Source organism: Nomascus leucogenys, chromosome 10 (genome assembly GCF_006542625.1).
Source record: "Nomascus leucogenys isolate Asia chromosome 10, Asia_NLE_v1, whole genome shotgun sequence".
NCBI classification, from domain to species: Eukaryota; Metazoa; Chordata; class Mammalia; order Primates; family Hylobatidae; genus Nomascus; species Nomascus leucogenys.
In genome coordinates, this window is record NC_044390.1 from 41,224,414 (window position 1) to 41,239,428 (window position 15,015).

General features: G+C 55.5%; 4 protein-coding genes across 8 annotated transcripts; 2 read left to right on the top strand and 2 right to left on the bottom strand.

The window, feature by feature from the left end:
* Nucleotides 1–213: 213 nt before the first annotated feature.
* HSPB6 (heat shock protein family B (small) member 6) lies at nt 214–2,698 on the top strand. Its single transcript, XM_030820111.1, has 3 exons — nt 214–456; nt 1,373–1,495; nt 1,585–2,698. Exons 1-3 carry the CDS (start codon nt 259–261, stop codon nt 1,744–1,746), a joined length of 483 nt encoding a protein of 160 aa, XP_030675971.1. The 5' UTR covers nt 214–258; the 3' UTR covers nt 1,747–2,698.
* Nucleotides 2,699–2,744: 46 nt separating this feature from the next.
* LIN37 (lin-37 DREAM MuvB core complex component) lies at nt 2,745–9,396 on the bottom strand. 2 transcript variants are annotated; one of them, XM_030820112.1, is made up of 10 exons: nt 8,784–8,990; nt 8,556–8,674; nt 5,001–5,076; nt 4,768–4,818; nt 4,419–4,448; nt 4,253–4,338; nt 3,999–4,165; nt 3,107–3,247; nt 2,945–3,018; nt 2,747–2,871 (listed from the first exon to the last, which is right to left on the bottom strand). In XM_030820112.1, the coding sequence occupies exons 3-10, from the start codon at nt 5,066–5,068 to the stop codon at nt 2,790–2,792; spliced, it is 699 nt and encodes a 232-aa protein (XP_030675972.1). In that variant the 5' UTR covers nt 5,069–5,076; nt 8,556–8,674; nt 8,784–8,990; the 3' UTR covers nt 2,747–2,789. The 2 variants fall into 2 exon arrangements, with proteins under 2 accessions (XP_003280095.2, XP_030675972.1); XM_003280047.2 differs by lacking the exon at nt 8,556–8,674 and having other exon boundaries at nt 2,745–2,871; nt 8,784–9,396.
* Nucleotides 9,397–10,532: 1,136 nt separating this feature from the next.
* Nucleotides 10,533–11,959, bottom strand: PSENEN (presenilin enhancer, gamma-secretase subunit). Of its 3 annotated transcripts, XM_030820114.1 has the most exons (5): nt 11,840–11,959; nt 11,549–11,705; nt 11,014–11,118; nt 10,675–10,829; nt 10,535–10,620 (listed from the first exon to the last, which is right to left on the bottom strand). In XM_030820114.1, exons 2-4 carry the CDS (start codon nt 11,607–11,609, stop codon nt 10,690–10,692), a joined length of 306 nt encoding a protein of 101 aa, XP_030675974.1. In that variant the 5' UTR covers nt 11,610–11,705; nt 11,840–11,959; the 3' UTR covers nt 10,535–10,620; nt 10,675–10,689. The 3 variants fall into 3 exon arrangements, with proteins under 3 accessions (XP_003280099.1, XP_030675974.1, XP_030675973.1); XM_003280051.4 differs by having other exon boundaries at nt 10,533–10,829; nt 11,549–11,667; nt 11,840–11,953; XM_030820113.1 differs by having other exon boundaries at nt 10,535–10,829.
* A 102-nt stretch (nt 11,960–12,061) lies between these two features.
* U2AF1L4 (U2 small nuclear RNA auxiliary factor 1 like 4) lies at nt 12,062–14,962 on the top strand. Of its 2 annotated transcripts, none has more exons than XM_003280049.3 (6): nt 12,062–12,147; nt 12,283–12,370; nt 13,070–13,168; nt 13,346–13,479; nt 13,587–13,682; nt 14,689–14,962. In XM_003280049.3, exons 1-6 carry the CDS (start codon nt 12,104–12,106, stop codon nt 14,771–14,773), a joined length of 546 nt encoding a protein of 181 aa, XP_003280097.1. In that variant the 5' UTR covers nt 12,062–12,103; the 3' UTR covers nt 14,774–14,962. The 2 variants fall into 2 exon arrangements, with proteins under 2 accessions (XP_003280097.1, XP_004089246.1); XM_004089198.2 differs by having other exon boundaries at nt 13,346–13,420; nt 13,586–13,682; nt 14,689–14,958.
* The last annotated feature ends 53 nt before the right edge of the window (nt 14,963–15,015 follow it).

Genomic DNA, 15,015 nt, shown 5'->3' on the forward strand with positions numbered 1-15,015 from the left:
GCTCCGCCTCCTCAGCCTTAGTTTCCCCTTCTGGAAATTGGGGAATCTTCATGACACCTTCTTGACAGCATTTGCCAGGCATCCAGCAGGCGCTTAATAAATGGCCAAGTCATTGTTTGGGTTTCTAAATAAGGCTCTCCTAATGGCCGGGTCTGGCCACGGTCCCAGTGTCCCTGGGCAGCCCTCCGAGGGGCCGGCACAGTGCGCACTATAAATGGGCGGCTGCGCACGCAGGGGCACTGCAACGCGGAGGAGAGGATGGAGATCCCGGTGCCTGTGCAGCCGTCTTGGCTGCGCCGCGCCTCGGCCCCGTTGCCCGGACTTTCGGCGCCCGGACGCCTCTTTGACCAGCGCTTCGGCGAGGGGCTGCTGGAGGCTGAGCTGGCTGCGCTCTGCCCCACCACGCTGGCCCCCTACTACCTGCGCGCACCCAGCGTGGCGCTGCCCGTCGCCCAGGTGCCAGGCCTGGGGAGGGGCGAACTCGACCACTTCCATTGCCAGGGGTCTGGGGCAGCGTGGGGTGGGAACGTGTGAGAGAATGTTCGTAGGCCTTGGGCGGGGTGGAGAGTCCGCAGCTCCGAAGGGCTTCCGGAGTTCCTGGGAATCTCAGAGGCCCGCTCACTGCAGCGCGTGGGAGGTCCCCGTCGCTCTTAGGTGGGGGGCGGATTGGGGGGCTCTCAGCTCTCCAGAGAATGGAAGGCCTGGGTCACTCTAAGGTGAGTCTTGCTTACTCTGAAGGAGGCTGGTGATCAGCGAAATCTGGGGAAAAGGAGGCGGGCAGACTCCTGAGGGGAAGGAACGTTCTTAGTCTCGGGGAAGAGTTGAGAGACGGTGTGCGGTGGCCTGATATCTCCAGAAGAGGAGGGGAGGGCCCTGCGACTTGAGGAAGGGTTCCTGGCCACTCTGAAGTGGGGGAAGGCTATCAGTAGCTGCCGAGGTCCCGTGATTCGAATGGGAGAGTAAGCAGAGGACCCTGGAGACGGGGGAAGGGGCATCTTGGCGAGTTTGGCGGGGCTGGGGGAGAAGGGACCCGGGGCTCTGAAGAGGGAGCTGGGGAATCAGTGCCCTGGGGGGCACGATGACTTCGGATTCGCTGACACCGAGGGAGGGCAGAGGTTCCTGACCTTGCAGGGGAAGGGAGCCTTATCACTGCGGGGGGAGAGGGCAATCCCAGATATTGCAGGGGGAGGGCGTATCCCAGTTATTCAGGGTGAAGAGGTCCTGGGTGACTCCCAGTAGGAAAGCTGACTGCTCAACTCTGGAGGCCGGAGTGAGCCGCGGCACGGAACCGACGGGGGTGGGGTCTCCCTGCGTGGGTCCCACGAGCCTGGCCCGGCCCAATGACAGTCCCGCCCGCGCCCGCTGCGCGCAGGTGCCGACGGACCCCGGCCACTTCTCGGTGCTGCTAGACGTGAAGCACTTCTCGCCGGAGGAAATTGCTGTCAAGGTGGTGGGCGAGCACGTGGAGGTGCACGCGCGCCACGAGGAGCGCCCGGTGAGCCGCGGGGTGGGGGCTGGGCTGGAGCGGGTACGCGCGCCGCCAGGCCGGAGGGGCGGGGCCGCTCAAGCCTCCCTCCCCTCCAGGATGAGCACGGATTCGTCGCGCGCGAGTTCCACCGCCGCTACCGCCTGCCGCCTGGCGTGGATCCGGCTGCCGTGACGTCCGCGCTGTCCCCCGAGGGCGTCCTGTCCATCCAGGCCGCACCAGCGTCGGCCCAGGCCCCATCGCCAGCAGCAGCCAAGTAGTGGGCTGGGCCGCGCCCGCACCCCGGGAACCTCCTCAGGCTCCCTCTGTTAAAGCCGATCTGACTCCGCCCAGCCAGATGTCCCGAGTGCGCCAAGGACTGTCCTCTCACTCACTCCTGGATTCTGCCCTGACCTCCACCCTGGACACTGCCTTGATAACCTAGACCCTTCCACTGACACCCTCGCTCTCACAGCCCCTCCAGCTTTCAAACCCCACACCGACAGCTCCCCGGCTTCCAGACCCTACCAGCACTACCCTAACCCTCAGCCGACAGCCTCAGCCCCACCGACCCACTTTCTTGGCATATAGCCCCACTTAAGACCCCTCCTCTACTTCCTTCTGAGTCCTCTACAAAGACACCCGGGTACTACATTTCCATCCCTTCCCTATTTTGACACCAAATTATGGTGTAGACAGCCCTCCCCCAACCCCAGGCCAGTCAGGCACAATCCCCCCACCCCCCAAACGTCCTGGACTGCACAGACCTCCCACTCCAGACCATCCAGGCCTGGTTCCCAAGACCTGATCTTTCCCCTGCAACCAGACGTCTACAACTGCCCCCTCTGGCCCATTTTCTGCCGTGAAACCCCAGCCAGCCACACCAGACTCTGGAACCCTTTTCCGACCGCCCCAACTCTTAGACACCAGGCCAACCAGAACACCCAACACCAAACTGTACAGACTCTCCCACCCCAACCTCCCCAGACTCTGCACGGATGTCCTAGGCCCCCTCCCCAACTCTAACCAGACCCCGTCCCCCTAAGTCCCTTTGTCTTGACCCCCAAGCCTTCAACCAGATATCCTCGGCAACTCACCTCCCACCCTCCTCCTCTTCTCCTTCAAGACCCAACTGAGCACCTGCTCTGATTCCCCACAGCCTTTCTCCCTGCTACCACTCCCTTAGTCTTTCCCAGGCTTACTCTCCCAATAAATGTGCTACACCTCTGCCAACTGCTTTGTGTCTGGGCCAGGAAGGAGGGACCGGAGCAGACACCAGTGTGGAGTTGGGGGATGTTTACTGGTGTGGGGGGACCTAGGAACATCACTGTCGTTCGTACATCTCTCGTAGGATCTTCATGCTTTCTGAGTAACGAAGCTGGTTCCGATGAGAGGCCTCCTTCCACCTGGGGAGGCAGAGGGAAGACTCAGCAGTTGCAAAAGGCACAAGGAGGGGCAAGCAGGCTGGGGGACGCTCACCTCTGGCGGATGCGTTTCCAGCGCTGCATGTTGCGATAGATGAGAGTGGAGGGTGAGGGCTCGGGCTCAGAGGGCTGCATGGACAGACAGGCCAGGCTGAGTGGCCATTCCTGAGCCACACTGCATGTGCCCCATAACCCTGGGCCAGCCTGGCATACTCACCTCATCGTCAGGAGTGCCCTGCATCTCAGGCTGCAGTGGAGACGGGATGCGGGATCTGCAGGCATCTCCGGGTGGCCCCGGGGGTGTGGGTGGAGGCAGCTTGTACACATCACGACTCTTGCTGTTGGTTACCTCTGAGCCCTGGACACAAGGGCCCCATGCCAGGCCCAAGAGAGTCAAAGCAGAGGGGCTGGGAATCCACATTCATCCCTCCTGCCTTTCCCCGCAACAAATGGCATGAGGGGCTCGCTAAGGGACTCAGACAGGAGGCATGTCTGAAGGGCAGACACCTCAACCAGCCAGGGGGTCAAGTCTGCCTTCCCCAGGGACCCCTGTCTTCTCCTATCCAGACCAGAGACTCCATCTACACCTGTCAGCCCAGGGAGTCATGTCTTGCCTGCCTCAGGGAATCCTGTCTAGGGGGTCACATCTGTGCCACCTAGGAAGCTCTGTCCATTTCTGACAGTGTGAAGGGTCCTATATGTCTGTCCTGGGGACCCTTGTCTACCCTCCCGGGCCAGATGGCTTATAGACCCCCATCCGTTCCTGCCCAGCCCATCTGCTCAAGGCCTGGTGGCCACTTCTATCTGTACTAAGGACCTTGTCTAGCCCCTCAGCTCTTGGGAAACCCTGATCTTGGAGGTCCACATCTAACTTCCCAGGGTAACCCTGTTCCCTGTCTCCCAGGCCAGGTGGTTATGTATGTCTTCCCTAGGGACCTCGATCCACACCCCAACCTAAGGGTGCACATCTGTGTGCCCGGCCTGATCCAGGATTCATGTGAGGGACCTGTGTCTGTCTACCCCACTAGCTTAGGGGCAGGATCCTTTGAGCCTATCCACCCACTGCCCTGGCACCAGGCTGCTGGACTAGGGCCCACTACCCATCCCACCTCCTCATCCTCAGGCAGCGGCGGCAGGGGTGAGCTGGGAGAGCATTCGCGCTCGCGCACAGAAGGGCTGTTTCGCATCCAGGCGCGGCAGATTGGGTACAGTGGCGTGTTCTCGCTGAACTGGGCCAAGTCTACGCTCCGGTCGAACAGCTTGATCACATATGTGTCTGGGAAGGTGGGGATGGGAGTTGTGTGAGCATCCTCACATAGCCCCTTGGCTCCTTGCCGACCCTCTAGGGCCACTGTCTACTCACTGGATCGCTGTGGCCCTCCCTCAGCCAGCCCGTCATCCATCTCCCTCCTCTTCTTCCTCCGCTGGTGGGGGAAGCGGGCAGATGGCCTGTGTAGGGAGAGGGAGTGTCAGGACTGGGGTAGGAGCTGGGAGCCTCTAGTCAGCTGGCTGGGACCCTGCCACCTTACCTTTTGCCAGTGGCTGCGATGGAGCAGTCCCTGTGGGGAAAGACAGTTGACCCTCAGACAAACGCCTGTGCAAAACCCTGCAGAGAGCACCCTGGGGATACTAGGATCAAACCTGAGATGCTCACATGAACCCCACTTGCCTCTTGTGCCTTTCGTCCCACCCATACCCGTGGGGGTCCAGGTGGCAACTACGAGGGGACCTAAGCTTCTCCTGCCACAGGGTCTTTGTACAGGTGGAGTGGTCAGGGCCACGATGGAGGTAGCGCTGGGCTGAGCGGTCAGGGCTTGGATAAGGGAAGAAGTTACCAACCACGAACCCTCAGCTTCAAATCCAATCAGAAAAACTCACTTATTGTGGGTGTCTGAGGGTGCTTTCCCAGCTTCCTCATCCAGACGCTCCCTAAAGGCAGAAGAGATCTCTCAGCTCAGGGTTCCAGGGCCCCAGAGAAGGAAGGCATCGAGCAGCCTCCCCATTAAGCACCTTCCTCCCCAAGTCAGCCTCTGGGGTCCCACCCAATCCACCCAGAATCAGAGGGCCCAACCTGCCAGGGTGCCCGGCCCTGTGACCCCACGCTGGCCTACCTGTCCATGTGACTCTTCTCCAGCAGACACTGCAAGACAGCATCCAGTTGGTTCCGGGCTTTGGCCATCTCCAGCTCTGGGGCAAGAGGGGACCCAGCAGGAGTCAGCTCCCAGGCCCCAGCTAGGTGGGCAGCTGACTGGGCCAGGGAAGGGCATGTGTGTTCTCTACCCCGGCCAATCTCAGAGCCAGGCTCAGGCAGCCTGAAAGGGTGCAACAGGCAGAGATGGCTGGAGTGATGCCAAGAGCTCTGAGTTCCAGAGCTGTCCCACATGATCACTCTGTGACAGGAGGTAAGGCCAATCACCTTACCTTATGAGCCTTTTGGGTTTTAAAAAAATGTGTTTTAATATGATATAAATTTATTACAAAAAAATTGTATAGAGATGGAGTTTTAATGATATTAACCAGGCTGGTCTTGAACTCCCAGATTCAGGTGAGCCATCTCGGCTTCCCAAAGTGCTGGGATTACAGGTATGGGCCACTGTCCCTGTCCCAGTGGCAAGGTTTAAATATGCTATGTATTACACATAATAACCCACTGAATTATCACAATAACCCTTACAGGTAGATGCGATTTCTTTTTTTCTTGAAAAAGGATATCATGATGTTGTCCGGACTGGTTTTGAACTCCTGGGCTCAAGTGGTCCTGCTGTCTCAGCCTCCCAAGTAGCTGGGGCTACAGGCACGTGCCATAGAGCCCAGCTCAGATAGATATGATTTTTATTCCTATTTTAAAGATGATGAAACTGAGCCACAGAGATGTTAGGCCACGTGCTCAAAGGCACACAGCAAAGAAATTGCAGAGCTGATGATTTGAACCCAGGCTGTCTGGTTCCAAAGCTGAAGTTATGAGACAGAGGCTCAACCTGAGTGCAGAATCTGGTTGAGGCAGTGGTATAATTTTATTTTAATTAATTAATGTATTTCTGTTCTGTGAGACAGAGTCTTGCTCTGTCACCCAGGCTGGAATGCAGTGGCATAATCTTGGCTCACTGCAACCTCCACCTCCCAGGTTCAAGCGATTCTCCTGCCTCAGCCTCCCAAATATCTGGGATTACAGGTGCCCGCCACCACGCCTGGCTAATTTTTGTATTTTTAGTAGAGATGGGGTCTTACCACGTTGACCAGGCTGGTCTCAAACTCCTGACCTCAGTGATCCGCTGGCCTCAGGCTCCCAAAGTGCTGGGATTACAGGCGTGAGCCACTGCGCCCGGCCAACAGTGGTATAATTTTAAATCTGAATTCAATCTGAATGAGCCGACATTTAAAAATTGGGAGATTTCTTTATTTTCTTTTTTGTGAGACGGAGTCTTGCTCTGTCATCCAGGCTGGAGTGCAGTGGCGCGATCTCGGCTCACTGCAACCTCTGCCTCCTGAGTACAAGTGATTCTCCTGCCTCAGCCTCCCAAAGAGCTGGGACTACAGGCGCATGCCACCATGCCCAACTAATTTTTGTATTTTTAGTACAGACAGGGTTTCACTATATTGACCAGGCTGATCTCAAACTCCTGACCTCATGATCCACCTGCATCAGCCTCCCAAAGTGCTGGGATTACAGGCATGAGCCACCGCGCCCAGCCAAAATTGGGAGATTTCACCTAAAACATCCTGTTTGGGCTTTTTTTTCCCCCTCAGGAAATGAGATCTAGGCCCATCTTCCTGCCCAGTTAGCCGGTGGCTGCCTCCCGTCATCACAGAACTTGAGAAAGTGATGATGTTACGCTGTCCTCCTACCTTTGAGAGGTGTTTGCTCTGCCTTTCTGACTGGTGGGAGCTCTGGCTCTAGTGCTCAGAGCCTGGAGGGGACACCTGGGAACTTGCCTGACCAGTCCAGGGACTTCCTGAGAAGCCCAGGAGACACAGGGATTCAAACAGCTCAGAGCAGAGACAGAGTGAGAGTGGGGAACAGGGTAGCTGAGACTGCAGCAAAGCCTTGGGCGGATGCAGATGGTACGGATCACGTCCACAGCTCTCCTCAGACCCAGCTTCTCTCCTGAACCCCCGACTTGGGCCTGAAGCCTCCCTCTCAAGGGTCGCCTCACTGTCCCTAAGTCCCTCCCTGTACCTCACCATGGATACCCCTCTCCCTCCCCTACCCAGTCCACCGACCCCATGGCCTGTCCACTAGGCCTCCCGAGTGTCTCTCCCACCCACCTCCTCCCTACTCTACCCATCCTGGTCCTGTCCTTTGCTCCCCCTGGGCTCCCTGCCTCAGTGTCCCCTTCTGATACACCCTCCACAAGGCAGCCAGGGGAATCTTCCTGAAAAATAACAAACCTGACCCTGATCTTCCCCTGCTTGGAAACTTCCATGACTCCACAGCACCCAGGGGTGGAGTCTGCACTCCTCAGCTTGGTACTCACAGGTGTACACCTTCCCTCATCATCATTTGTGGTCAGACCCACTTCTTTATTCTTTTCTTTCTTTCTTTTTTTTTGAGACAGGGTCTCAATCTATCACTCAGTCTGGAGTGCAGTGGTGTGATCTCAGCTCACTGCAACCTCCGCCTCCCGGGCTCCAGCGATCCTCCTGCCTCAGCCTCCTGAGTAGCTGGGACTAGAGGCTTGTGCCACCACACCTGGCTAATTTTTTTTTTTTTATATAGAGACAGCATTTCGGCCGGGCGCGGTGGCTCACGCTTGTAATCCCAGCACTTTGGGAGGCCGAGGCGGGCGGATCACGAGGTCAGGAGATCGAGACCACGGTGAAACCCCGTCTCTACTAAAAATATAAAAAATTAGCCGGGCGTGGTGGCGGGCGCCTGTAGTCCCAGCTACTCGGAGAGGCTGAGGCAGGAGAATGGCGTGAACCCGGGAGGCGGAGCTAGCAGTGAGCCGAGATCGCGCCACTGCACTCCAGCCTGGGCGACAGAGCGAGACTCCGTCTCAAAAAAAAAAAAAAAAAAAAAGAGACAGCATTTCGCCATGTTGCCCAGGCTGGTCTCAAACTCCTGACCTCAAGTGATCTGCCAGCCTTGGCCTCCCAAAGTGTTGGGATTACAGGTGTGAGCCACTGCACCCAGCCTCCCACTTTGTTTTAATAACACTTTTGCCATGGGACATCCTACATCATTTTACTATTATCTTTCTGTCTAAATTCTGCACCCCTCCCACTGCCCTTACCATACCAGGCCTGGGATCTGGTCAGCTCTGCCCCAACCCAAAATTATCTCCTCTTTCTAAGCCTCAGTTTCCCCATTGACCACAGTTCCTATTTTCTAGGATTACTGGAATATAGTGACTGTGAGGATTAAGAGTGCCTGTACTTCAGGCGCACAGCAAGATGTGTGACTCTGATCACTGCTGGAAATGGGGAAACTGGGGGGAGCCAAGAAAACAGAACTTCTCGGCCGGGCGTGGGGACTCACGCCTGTAATCTCAGCACTTTGGGAGGCTAAGGCGGGAGGATCGCTTGAGGCCAGGAGTTAGAGACCAGCCTGGGCAATATAGCAATACTCCGTCTCTATTTAAATATTTTAAAAATTTAAATTAAAAAAAAGAGGAAAGAAAAGGGCCCTTCTCAGAGTTACCGGCTCAGGATTCCCCATGTCTTACCACGCACGTCATTGCCTGAGCCACCACCATTCAATCTCAAAGCGACTTCAAGCGCAGACCGGGAGGGTGTGAAGGTGGCAGGCAACGGTCGCTACCTGATACAGCGATTGTCAGGTAGGCTGCAGGGAAAAGTCGTGCAGTCCCCTTTCCGCGATACTCCCTTCTACCGGGACTCCACACCCTGTTAACCCGATGGTCCCGACAGGCCCCCGACGTCAGGGTCCTCACCTGATTTCTCCACTTTCACCTTCACGGGGAACATGGTTTGGGTCCGGGATCTCGCTAGCTGGGTCAGAGGCGCCCCAAAGGGCCTAGGGTCACAAATCAAGGCGGGAGGCGGGCGGGGACAGTTCAAAGATGAGTTTCGTGGGCCACGGGTCCTCCGCCTTTGGTTGTGTCCAGCCTGGACCGTGGCCACCACCCTTCTGTGGGCGGGCCCCTTCGGCAGTAGCTTGTTCCTATTAGTTAATGCAGCCGTCAATCTGGCATCCTGACCAATTGAGAGCTGCCTCCGTAGTCTCCCAGCTTTAGGTCCCACCCTCCTGGGGCTTTGCTTCCGGAAACAAACCACCGACCACCCAGCTTCCTGGGAGATGTAGTTCCAGCTTCCCAGACTCACCCTGAGTAACAGCGCCTGCGCCGCGCAGGGCACGGTGGGAAACAAAGGATTAGGGCATCGCGAGGCTTGCCGGGACTTGTAGTGTTAGAAGGGTTGAGCAACACCAATTTAGCTCTTTACCGGATTTAACCAACCGTTGGGGTCCCTTCATCCCTAAGAGAAAGACTAATGTAAAATAACGTTGGGTTCCCTCTCGGTGAGCACTCGCTAGGTGCCAGGTACCTGTGAATCTCTTTGCAGGTACAACTTCATTCATTTTGCAAATATTTATTACTGTGTCGGGCACTCTTCTAGGCATTGGAGACACCTCGAGGAGCAGAACAGACAAAAATCCCTGTGATAATGGAGCTTATCTTTTAAACGATGGAAGATAAACAGTAAACAAGTAAATTTTAAGTGAAATGTAATAGGAGAAAGAATATAGTCTGGGCGGGGCACGGTGACTCACGCCTGTAAATCCTAGCTCTTTGGGAGGCCTAGGCAGGCAGATCACCTGCGACCAGGAGTTCGAGACCAGCCTGGCCAACATGGTGAAACCCCGTCTCAACTAAAAATACAAAAATTAGCCGGGCATGGTGGCATGCGCCTGTAATCCCAGCTGCTCAAAGAGGATGAGGCAGGAGAATCGCTTGAACCCGGGAGGCGGAGGTTGCAGTGAGCCGAGATCGCACCTCTGCACTCCAGCCTGGGTGATAGAGCAAGACTCCATCTAGAAAAACAAAGACAACAACAAACCCCCCTCCCCCCCAAAAAAAACCCACAAAAAAAGTGTAGCCTGAAAGGGACATAGGAATATCAAGGTGGTGATTGAATTTTAAATAAGATGGATGGTCAAGGAAGGATTCTCTGAGAAAGCTCTTGACTATTTTTATTTTTGCAGACAACACTTCCTTCAGAAAATGGGAAACTTCCATTTATCACACATCTTGGTCCAGATAAATCCTAGGAAGTAGCATCGTGATCTACACTTCTGATGAGAATACTTCAGCCCACAGTAGGAAAGTTATGTTTTTGAATTCACGACTACCAGTACAGGATAACAGCCCCTAGAAATGGAAGCACTAGGCCGGTCGTACCACTGCACTCCAGTCTGGGCGACAGAGCAAGACTCTGTCTCAAAAAAAAAAAAAAAAAAAAAAAAAAAAAAAAGAAATGGAAGCACTATTCCTTTCTTAGTTTCTCATCTAACAGTCTCCTGAGCAGGAAAGTTCCTAGTTCAAAAGATTACGAGTAGTATTCACTGTAAAAAATGTACATCATGTCTAAATACTAAGCCTCGTACAAAGCGCTCAACAGATGTTTTTAAATATTAATAATCATTTATGCCTCAACCTCTAAAAGATCCCAGGAAGTCAGTATCGAAAGTTAGGGTCCTTTATTAGGGGATGTCAGCAGAGAACATGGGACATGAAAACAAGTCTTAGGAGTTTGAGAAGAGGCTCCCAGGACAGGCTCCTCTGCTCTAAGGAGCCTGTCCTGGGAGAATGAGCAGGGCCCCAGTCTGTGCAGAAGTTGTCAGGGAGTGCCCAGGGGTATGGTGAAGGAGAGGTAGTCCCCAAGGGCACCCCAGCGGGGCCGGTAGATCTGGAAGATGGTGATCCAGGAGGTGAGCACTATCACCCAGAAGAGGAAGCCCACAGCTGAGCGCCAGACATCTGTCATGGGAAACAGAAGCTGGAAGGGTTGGCCTCCGGCTGCTCTCTGGACTTCCCTAGACCAGCCTTCCCTTCTCACCCAGAGTCCCAACATTTTGGATCCTCCATTGTTCCTTCCCACCAAGACTCCCTGCTTCCCCCTCTCCCCTGCCACTGGCCTCCCTCCTCTGTGCTCTAGACTCACAGCCTTTGATTTGGCTCTGTTCTGTGTAGGCTGGGACAAGGAAGGCCTCTCGGAAGAACCAGAAGATGTTGACCAACCAGAGAAAAGGCAGGAAAGCAAACCCCCCTAGAGAGAAAGAAAAAAAAAACAAACAAACCCCAAAACCTCATAAGGCAATGAAGATCTTCTCCAACTCCCACCCAGAAGATCTATTTGGAAGAAACTCTCCCACACCCAAGTTCAAATGGAGATTTCTGCTGTCAGGGACTCAGGAATCTGGCTCCTCTTTGGGATCCAGGAATCTGATTCCTTAACCATCTCTTTCGCAGGACCCAAGAGTCCAGGCCCTCAATCCCCCTCCTCTCATGGATCCAGAAATTGAGGCCCCAGCTTCCTCATTCCTCAGGACCCAGGCCCTCCCCGCTCAAATCCAGGAGTCGGCGTTCGCAGGTGCTTCATCTCTTAGACTTACGAATCCAGGCCCCGAGGCCCTCTTCCCTCGGGTGCTCTAGTCCAGTCCCCTCTCTTCTCCTGGGACCCCAGCGATCTGCCTTACCCAGGTAGTACTTCCGGCACAGGTTCAACTTCTCCTCATTGGACACTCGCTCCAGGTTCATAGCTGCGCTGGGGCCGGGTCGTCCCAAGGGTCTGCGGGGCAAGACCCAAGCCTTGACCCTAAGTAACAGATGCAAGGATCACGAACAACCACGCCCCTATTACAACAAATCAGAGATAAATGTAAAGGTGGGTTTGCTGAAAGCAGGGCATCCCCGCCCCCACTAGTAAGCTGGCTGGATTAAAGAGCTCTTTATATTTACTAGGGTAGGCGAAACGATCCCCAACTCACCAGGAGAGCTCACTTCCTCCGGCTGGGATGCCTTAGCCACTTTCAGTTATGGACGTTTGCGCGAGATACCCCAGGTTTCCCTGGAGATTGTAGTCTTCTTTGGGCGAGGCAACACTGCACGCATGCGCTGTTAAAAAAAAAAAAAACTGCCGGGGAGTCTACCGGGAGGGCGCGCGCCTGGAGACGGCAACGAACTACACTTCCCAGCGCTCCTAAGAAACGGAAGTGACGTAGCGCAGCCAGACCTGGAGGCCTTGGGTAAAAATGGCTGAATATTTAGCTTCGATATTTGGGACTGAGAAGGACAAGTGAGAACGGGCGCTGGGAGTGGACTCCCGGGGGGTCGGGGCCGGGGTACTGGGGTCCTGGGTGGTGGGGCGGTGTTTCTGGGGTGCCCCGCTTCCCCGGCCCTCGGTTCACCTTTGTCTTTGCACCTCTTCCAGGGTTAACCGCTCTTTTTACTTTAAGATCGGGGCCTGCCGGCACGGGGACCGGTGCTCCCGGCTTCACAACAAGCCGACATTCAGCCAGGTGAGACCCGGCACGGAGCCTTGGGAGTTAACGCCTCCCTGGCCCTTCCCCTTTTGGGGCCGTCGTCACCATGTCCCGCCTATTCCGGGTTCCTGAGGCCCTCCCCACCGCCCGGCTTTTTTTCTGATTGGACCTTTCTGCAGGCTCCTCCCACCAGTCTTCCTGCCCTTCTTCCGGGAACTTGGTCGCGCCCCCATGCGTACATCCTACACACGGCGGCTGTTCATCTTTGCCAGTCCCCTCCATCCCGCTCTTCATCCTGGCCAGTCCCCTCCATCCTGTTTCTGGTTTCTTAGGGGCAAAGGATCGCCGATGCACTCATGATGCTTAGGCTGGGGTGCAAGGTTCCACCCCCAACCTTCATGCCTCACTCTCTTTGCATGCAGCCCTGCCCTCTGAGCTCAGGCCCCGCCCCTTTTAAATTCTGTGCAGACCATAGTGCTGCTCAACCTGTACCGGAATCCACAGAACACAGCCCAAACTGCAGACGGATCACAGTGTGAGTAAGGGACCAGGCCTGGGGGCAAGTGAACAGCCCCCAGTAGGCTACGCTCTGATTCCACGCTGCCCCCTCCCCTAGGTCATGTGAGCGACGTGGAGGTGCAGGAGCACTATGATAGCTTCTTCGAGGTGAGGGTTGGCAGGGGTAGGTTGGGTTTCTTGTGGGAGCTCAGCTGAGTTCCTCCCCGTCTTCCACAGGAGGTGTTCACAGAACTGCAGGAGAAGTATGGGGAGATTGAAGAGATGAATGTGTGTGACAACCTTGGGGACCACCTCGTGGGCAACGTCTATGTCAAGGTGCTTGCTGTCCCCTACTTAGGGCCCAGAAGTGGAGGCGTTTCAATGTGTGATGGTGGCCACTGTAGGCTCTCAGCTTGAAGTTCATCACTAAATCCAGTCCAGCCCCAGAGCGGCTAATGAGTCCCCTGAAGATCTCTGAGTTCTCCTGCTGACCCTGACTGACGTTTCCTGCAGTTCCGGAGGGAGGAGGATGCAGAGCGGGCCGTGGCTGAACTCAGTAACCGCTGGTTCAACGGGCAGGCTGTGCACGCTGAGCTGTCTCCTGTCACTGACTTCCGGGAGTCATGCTGTCGCCAGTATGAGATGGGGTATGCTAGTTCAAAGGTGGGATGGGCACTTGGAATCCCAGACTTTGAATGCGTGGTAGGGGCTGTCAGTGACAATGTCCTCCTCCATCTCTCTACCCTCTATGCAGGGAATGTACCCGAGGTGGCTTCTGCAACTTCATGCATCTGCGACCCATTTCCCAGAACCTCCGGAGGCAGCTCTATGGGTGGGGACCCAGGCGCAGGTACCTCAGGACCAACCTGCTATGTCTCCTCATGTCCTAAGGCCCCTATATCCTCAGATGAACCTGACCCTAAGCCCCAGTAACAACGTTCCCAAGACTTTTTTTTTTTTTTTTTTTTTTGAGATGGAGCCTCACTCTGTTGCCCAGGCTGGAGTGCAGTGGCACCATCTTGGTTCACTGCAACCTCCGCCTCCCGGGTTCAAGCAATTCTCTGCCTCAGCCTCCCAAGTAGCTGGGATTACAGGCACCTGCCGCCATGCCCGGCTAATTTTTGTATTTTTAGTAGAGATGGGGTTTCACCATTTTGGCCAGGCTGGTCTGAACTCATAACCTCGTGATCCACCTGCCTCACCCTCCCAAAGTGCTGGGATTACAGGCGTGAGCCACCACTCCCGGCTGACTCTTTTTTTTTTTTAGGCAGAGTTTTGCTCTTCTTCCCCAGGCTGGAGTGCAAAGGCACGGTCTTGGCTCACTGCAACCTCTGCCTCCTAGGTTCAAGCAATTCTCCTTTCTCAGCCTTCCAAGTAACTGGGATTACAGGCACCTGCCACCACGCCTGGCTAATTTTTGTATCTTTAGTAGAGATGGGTTTCACCATGTTGGCCAGGCTGGTCTCGAACTCCGGACCTCAGGTAATCCACCCATCTCAGCCTCCCAAAGTGTGGGGATTACAGGCGTGAACCACCGTGCCCGGTCATTCCCAAGACTCTTATACCCTGAGAGTAGTTCTGAGCCCCATCTGGAGACCAGTACCTAAGTCCCAATCCCCAAACCAGCCTGAACCCCTAATCCACGACCAGCCTGGATTGCCACCCCTGATATTGGCCACTGAGTACCCCTGATACTGGCCACCGAGTACCCCTGATACTGGCCACTGAGGTCATGTCTTAGAACTCTAGTTATTTCAGCACCCTCCTGCCTCATCCCAGAGCAGAGAGGCAGGCCTGCAGGATCTCTGCACCACTCCTCAGGGTTCTAACCTAATTCTCAACACTCCTATTCCCAGGTCGCCCCCGAGGTTCCATACTGGCCACCGTCCCCGAGAGAGGAACCGTCGGCATTCCTCTGATCACCAGCATGGCCGCTTCTGAGGCCCTGGCCCCCTTACCCTTCACCCCCGACAGGGACAGATGTTCCTGGCAGGACCTCTCCTCAAAGCCCCCTTCACTCTCCTGCCCCATCCTTCCCAGGCTCCTGGGCTCCATAATGTAATCTGTTCAGCATGGAGACCTTCTACTGCCCCTGTCTTAATAAAGTTGCGTGTTTCGCTTCGGCATCAAGTTGTTTTTGCTGTGGTTTGGCATTTCCCTCCACCCACACATGTGACGAAAAG

Excerpts from the sequence above, each read along its gene's own strand:
- LIN37 (XM_003280047.2), bottom strand. The coding sequence starts at position 8,817 with ATGTTCCCCGTGAAGGTGAAAGTGGAGAAATCAG. Across the intron at positions 4,449-4,767 it reads CCCTCAGACACCCACAATAA|GGACTGCTCCATCGCAGCCA; the intron begins GTGAGTTTTTCT and ends CTTTCCCCACAG. Across the intron at positions 2,872-2,944 it reads TGGAAACGCATCCGCCAGAG|GTGGAAGGAGGCCTCTCATC; the intron begins GTGAGCGTCCCC and ends CTGCCTCCCCAG.
- U2AF1L4 (XM_004089198.2), top strand. The coding sequence starts at position 12,104 with ATGGCTGAATATTTAGCTTCGATATTTGGGACTGAGAAGGACAA. Across the intron at positions 13,421-13,585 it reads TCAACGGGCAGGCTGTGCAC|GGGAATGTACCCGAGGTGGC; the intron begins GCTGAGCTGTCT and ends ACCCTCTATGCA. Across the intron at positions 13,683-14,688 it reads GGGTGGGGACCCAGGCGCAG|GTCGCCCCCGAGGTTCCATA; the intron begins GTACCTCAGGAC and ends TCCTATTCCCAG.
- HSPB6 (XM_030820111.1), top strand. The coding sequence starts at position 259 with ATGGAGATCCCGGTGCCTGTGCAGCCGTCTTGGCTGCGCCGCGCCTCG. Across the intron at positions 457-1,372 it reads TGGCGCTGCCCGTCGCCCAG|GTGCCGACGGACCCCGGCCA; the intron begins GTGCCAGGCCTG and ends CGCTGCGCGCAG. Across the intron at positions 1,496-1,584 it reads CGCGCCACGAGGAGCGCCCG|GATGAGCACGGATTCGTCGC; the intron begins GTGAGCCGCGGG and ends CCTCCCCTCCAG.
- PSENEN (XM_003280051.4), bottom strand. The coding sequence starts at position 11,609 with ATGAACCTGGAGCGAGTGTCCAATGAGGAGAAGTTGAACCTGTGCCGG. Across the intron at positions 11,119-11,548 it reads GTGCCGGAAGTACTACCTGG|GGGGGTTTGCTTTCCTGCCT; the intron begins GTAAGGCAGATC and ends CTTTCTCTCTAG. Across the intron at positions 10,830-11,013 it reads ACAGAGCCAAATCAAAGGCT|ATGTCTGGCGCTCAGCTGTG; the intron begins GTGAGTCTAGAG and ends TTCCCATGACAG.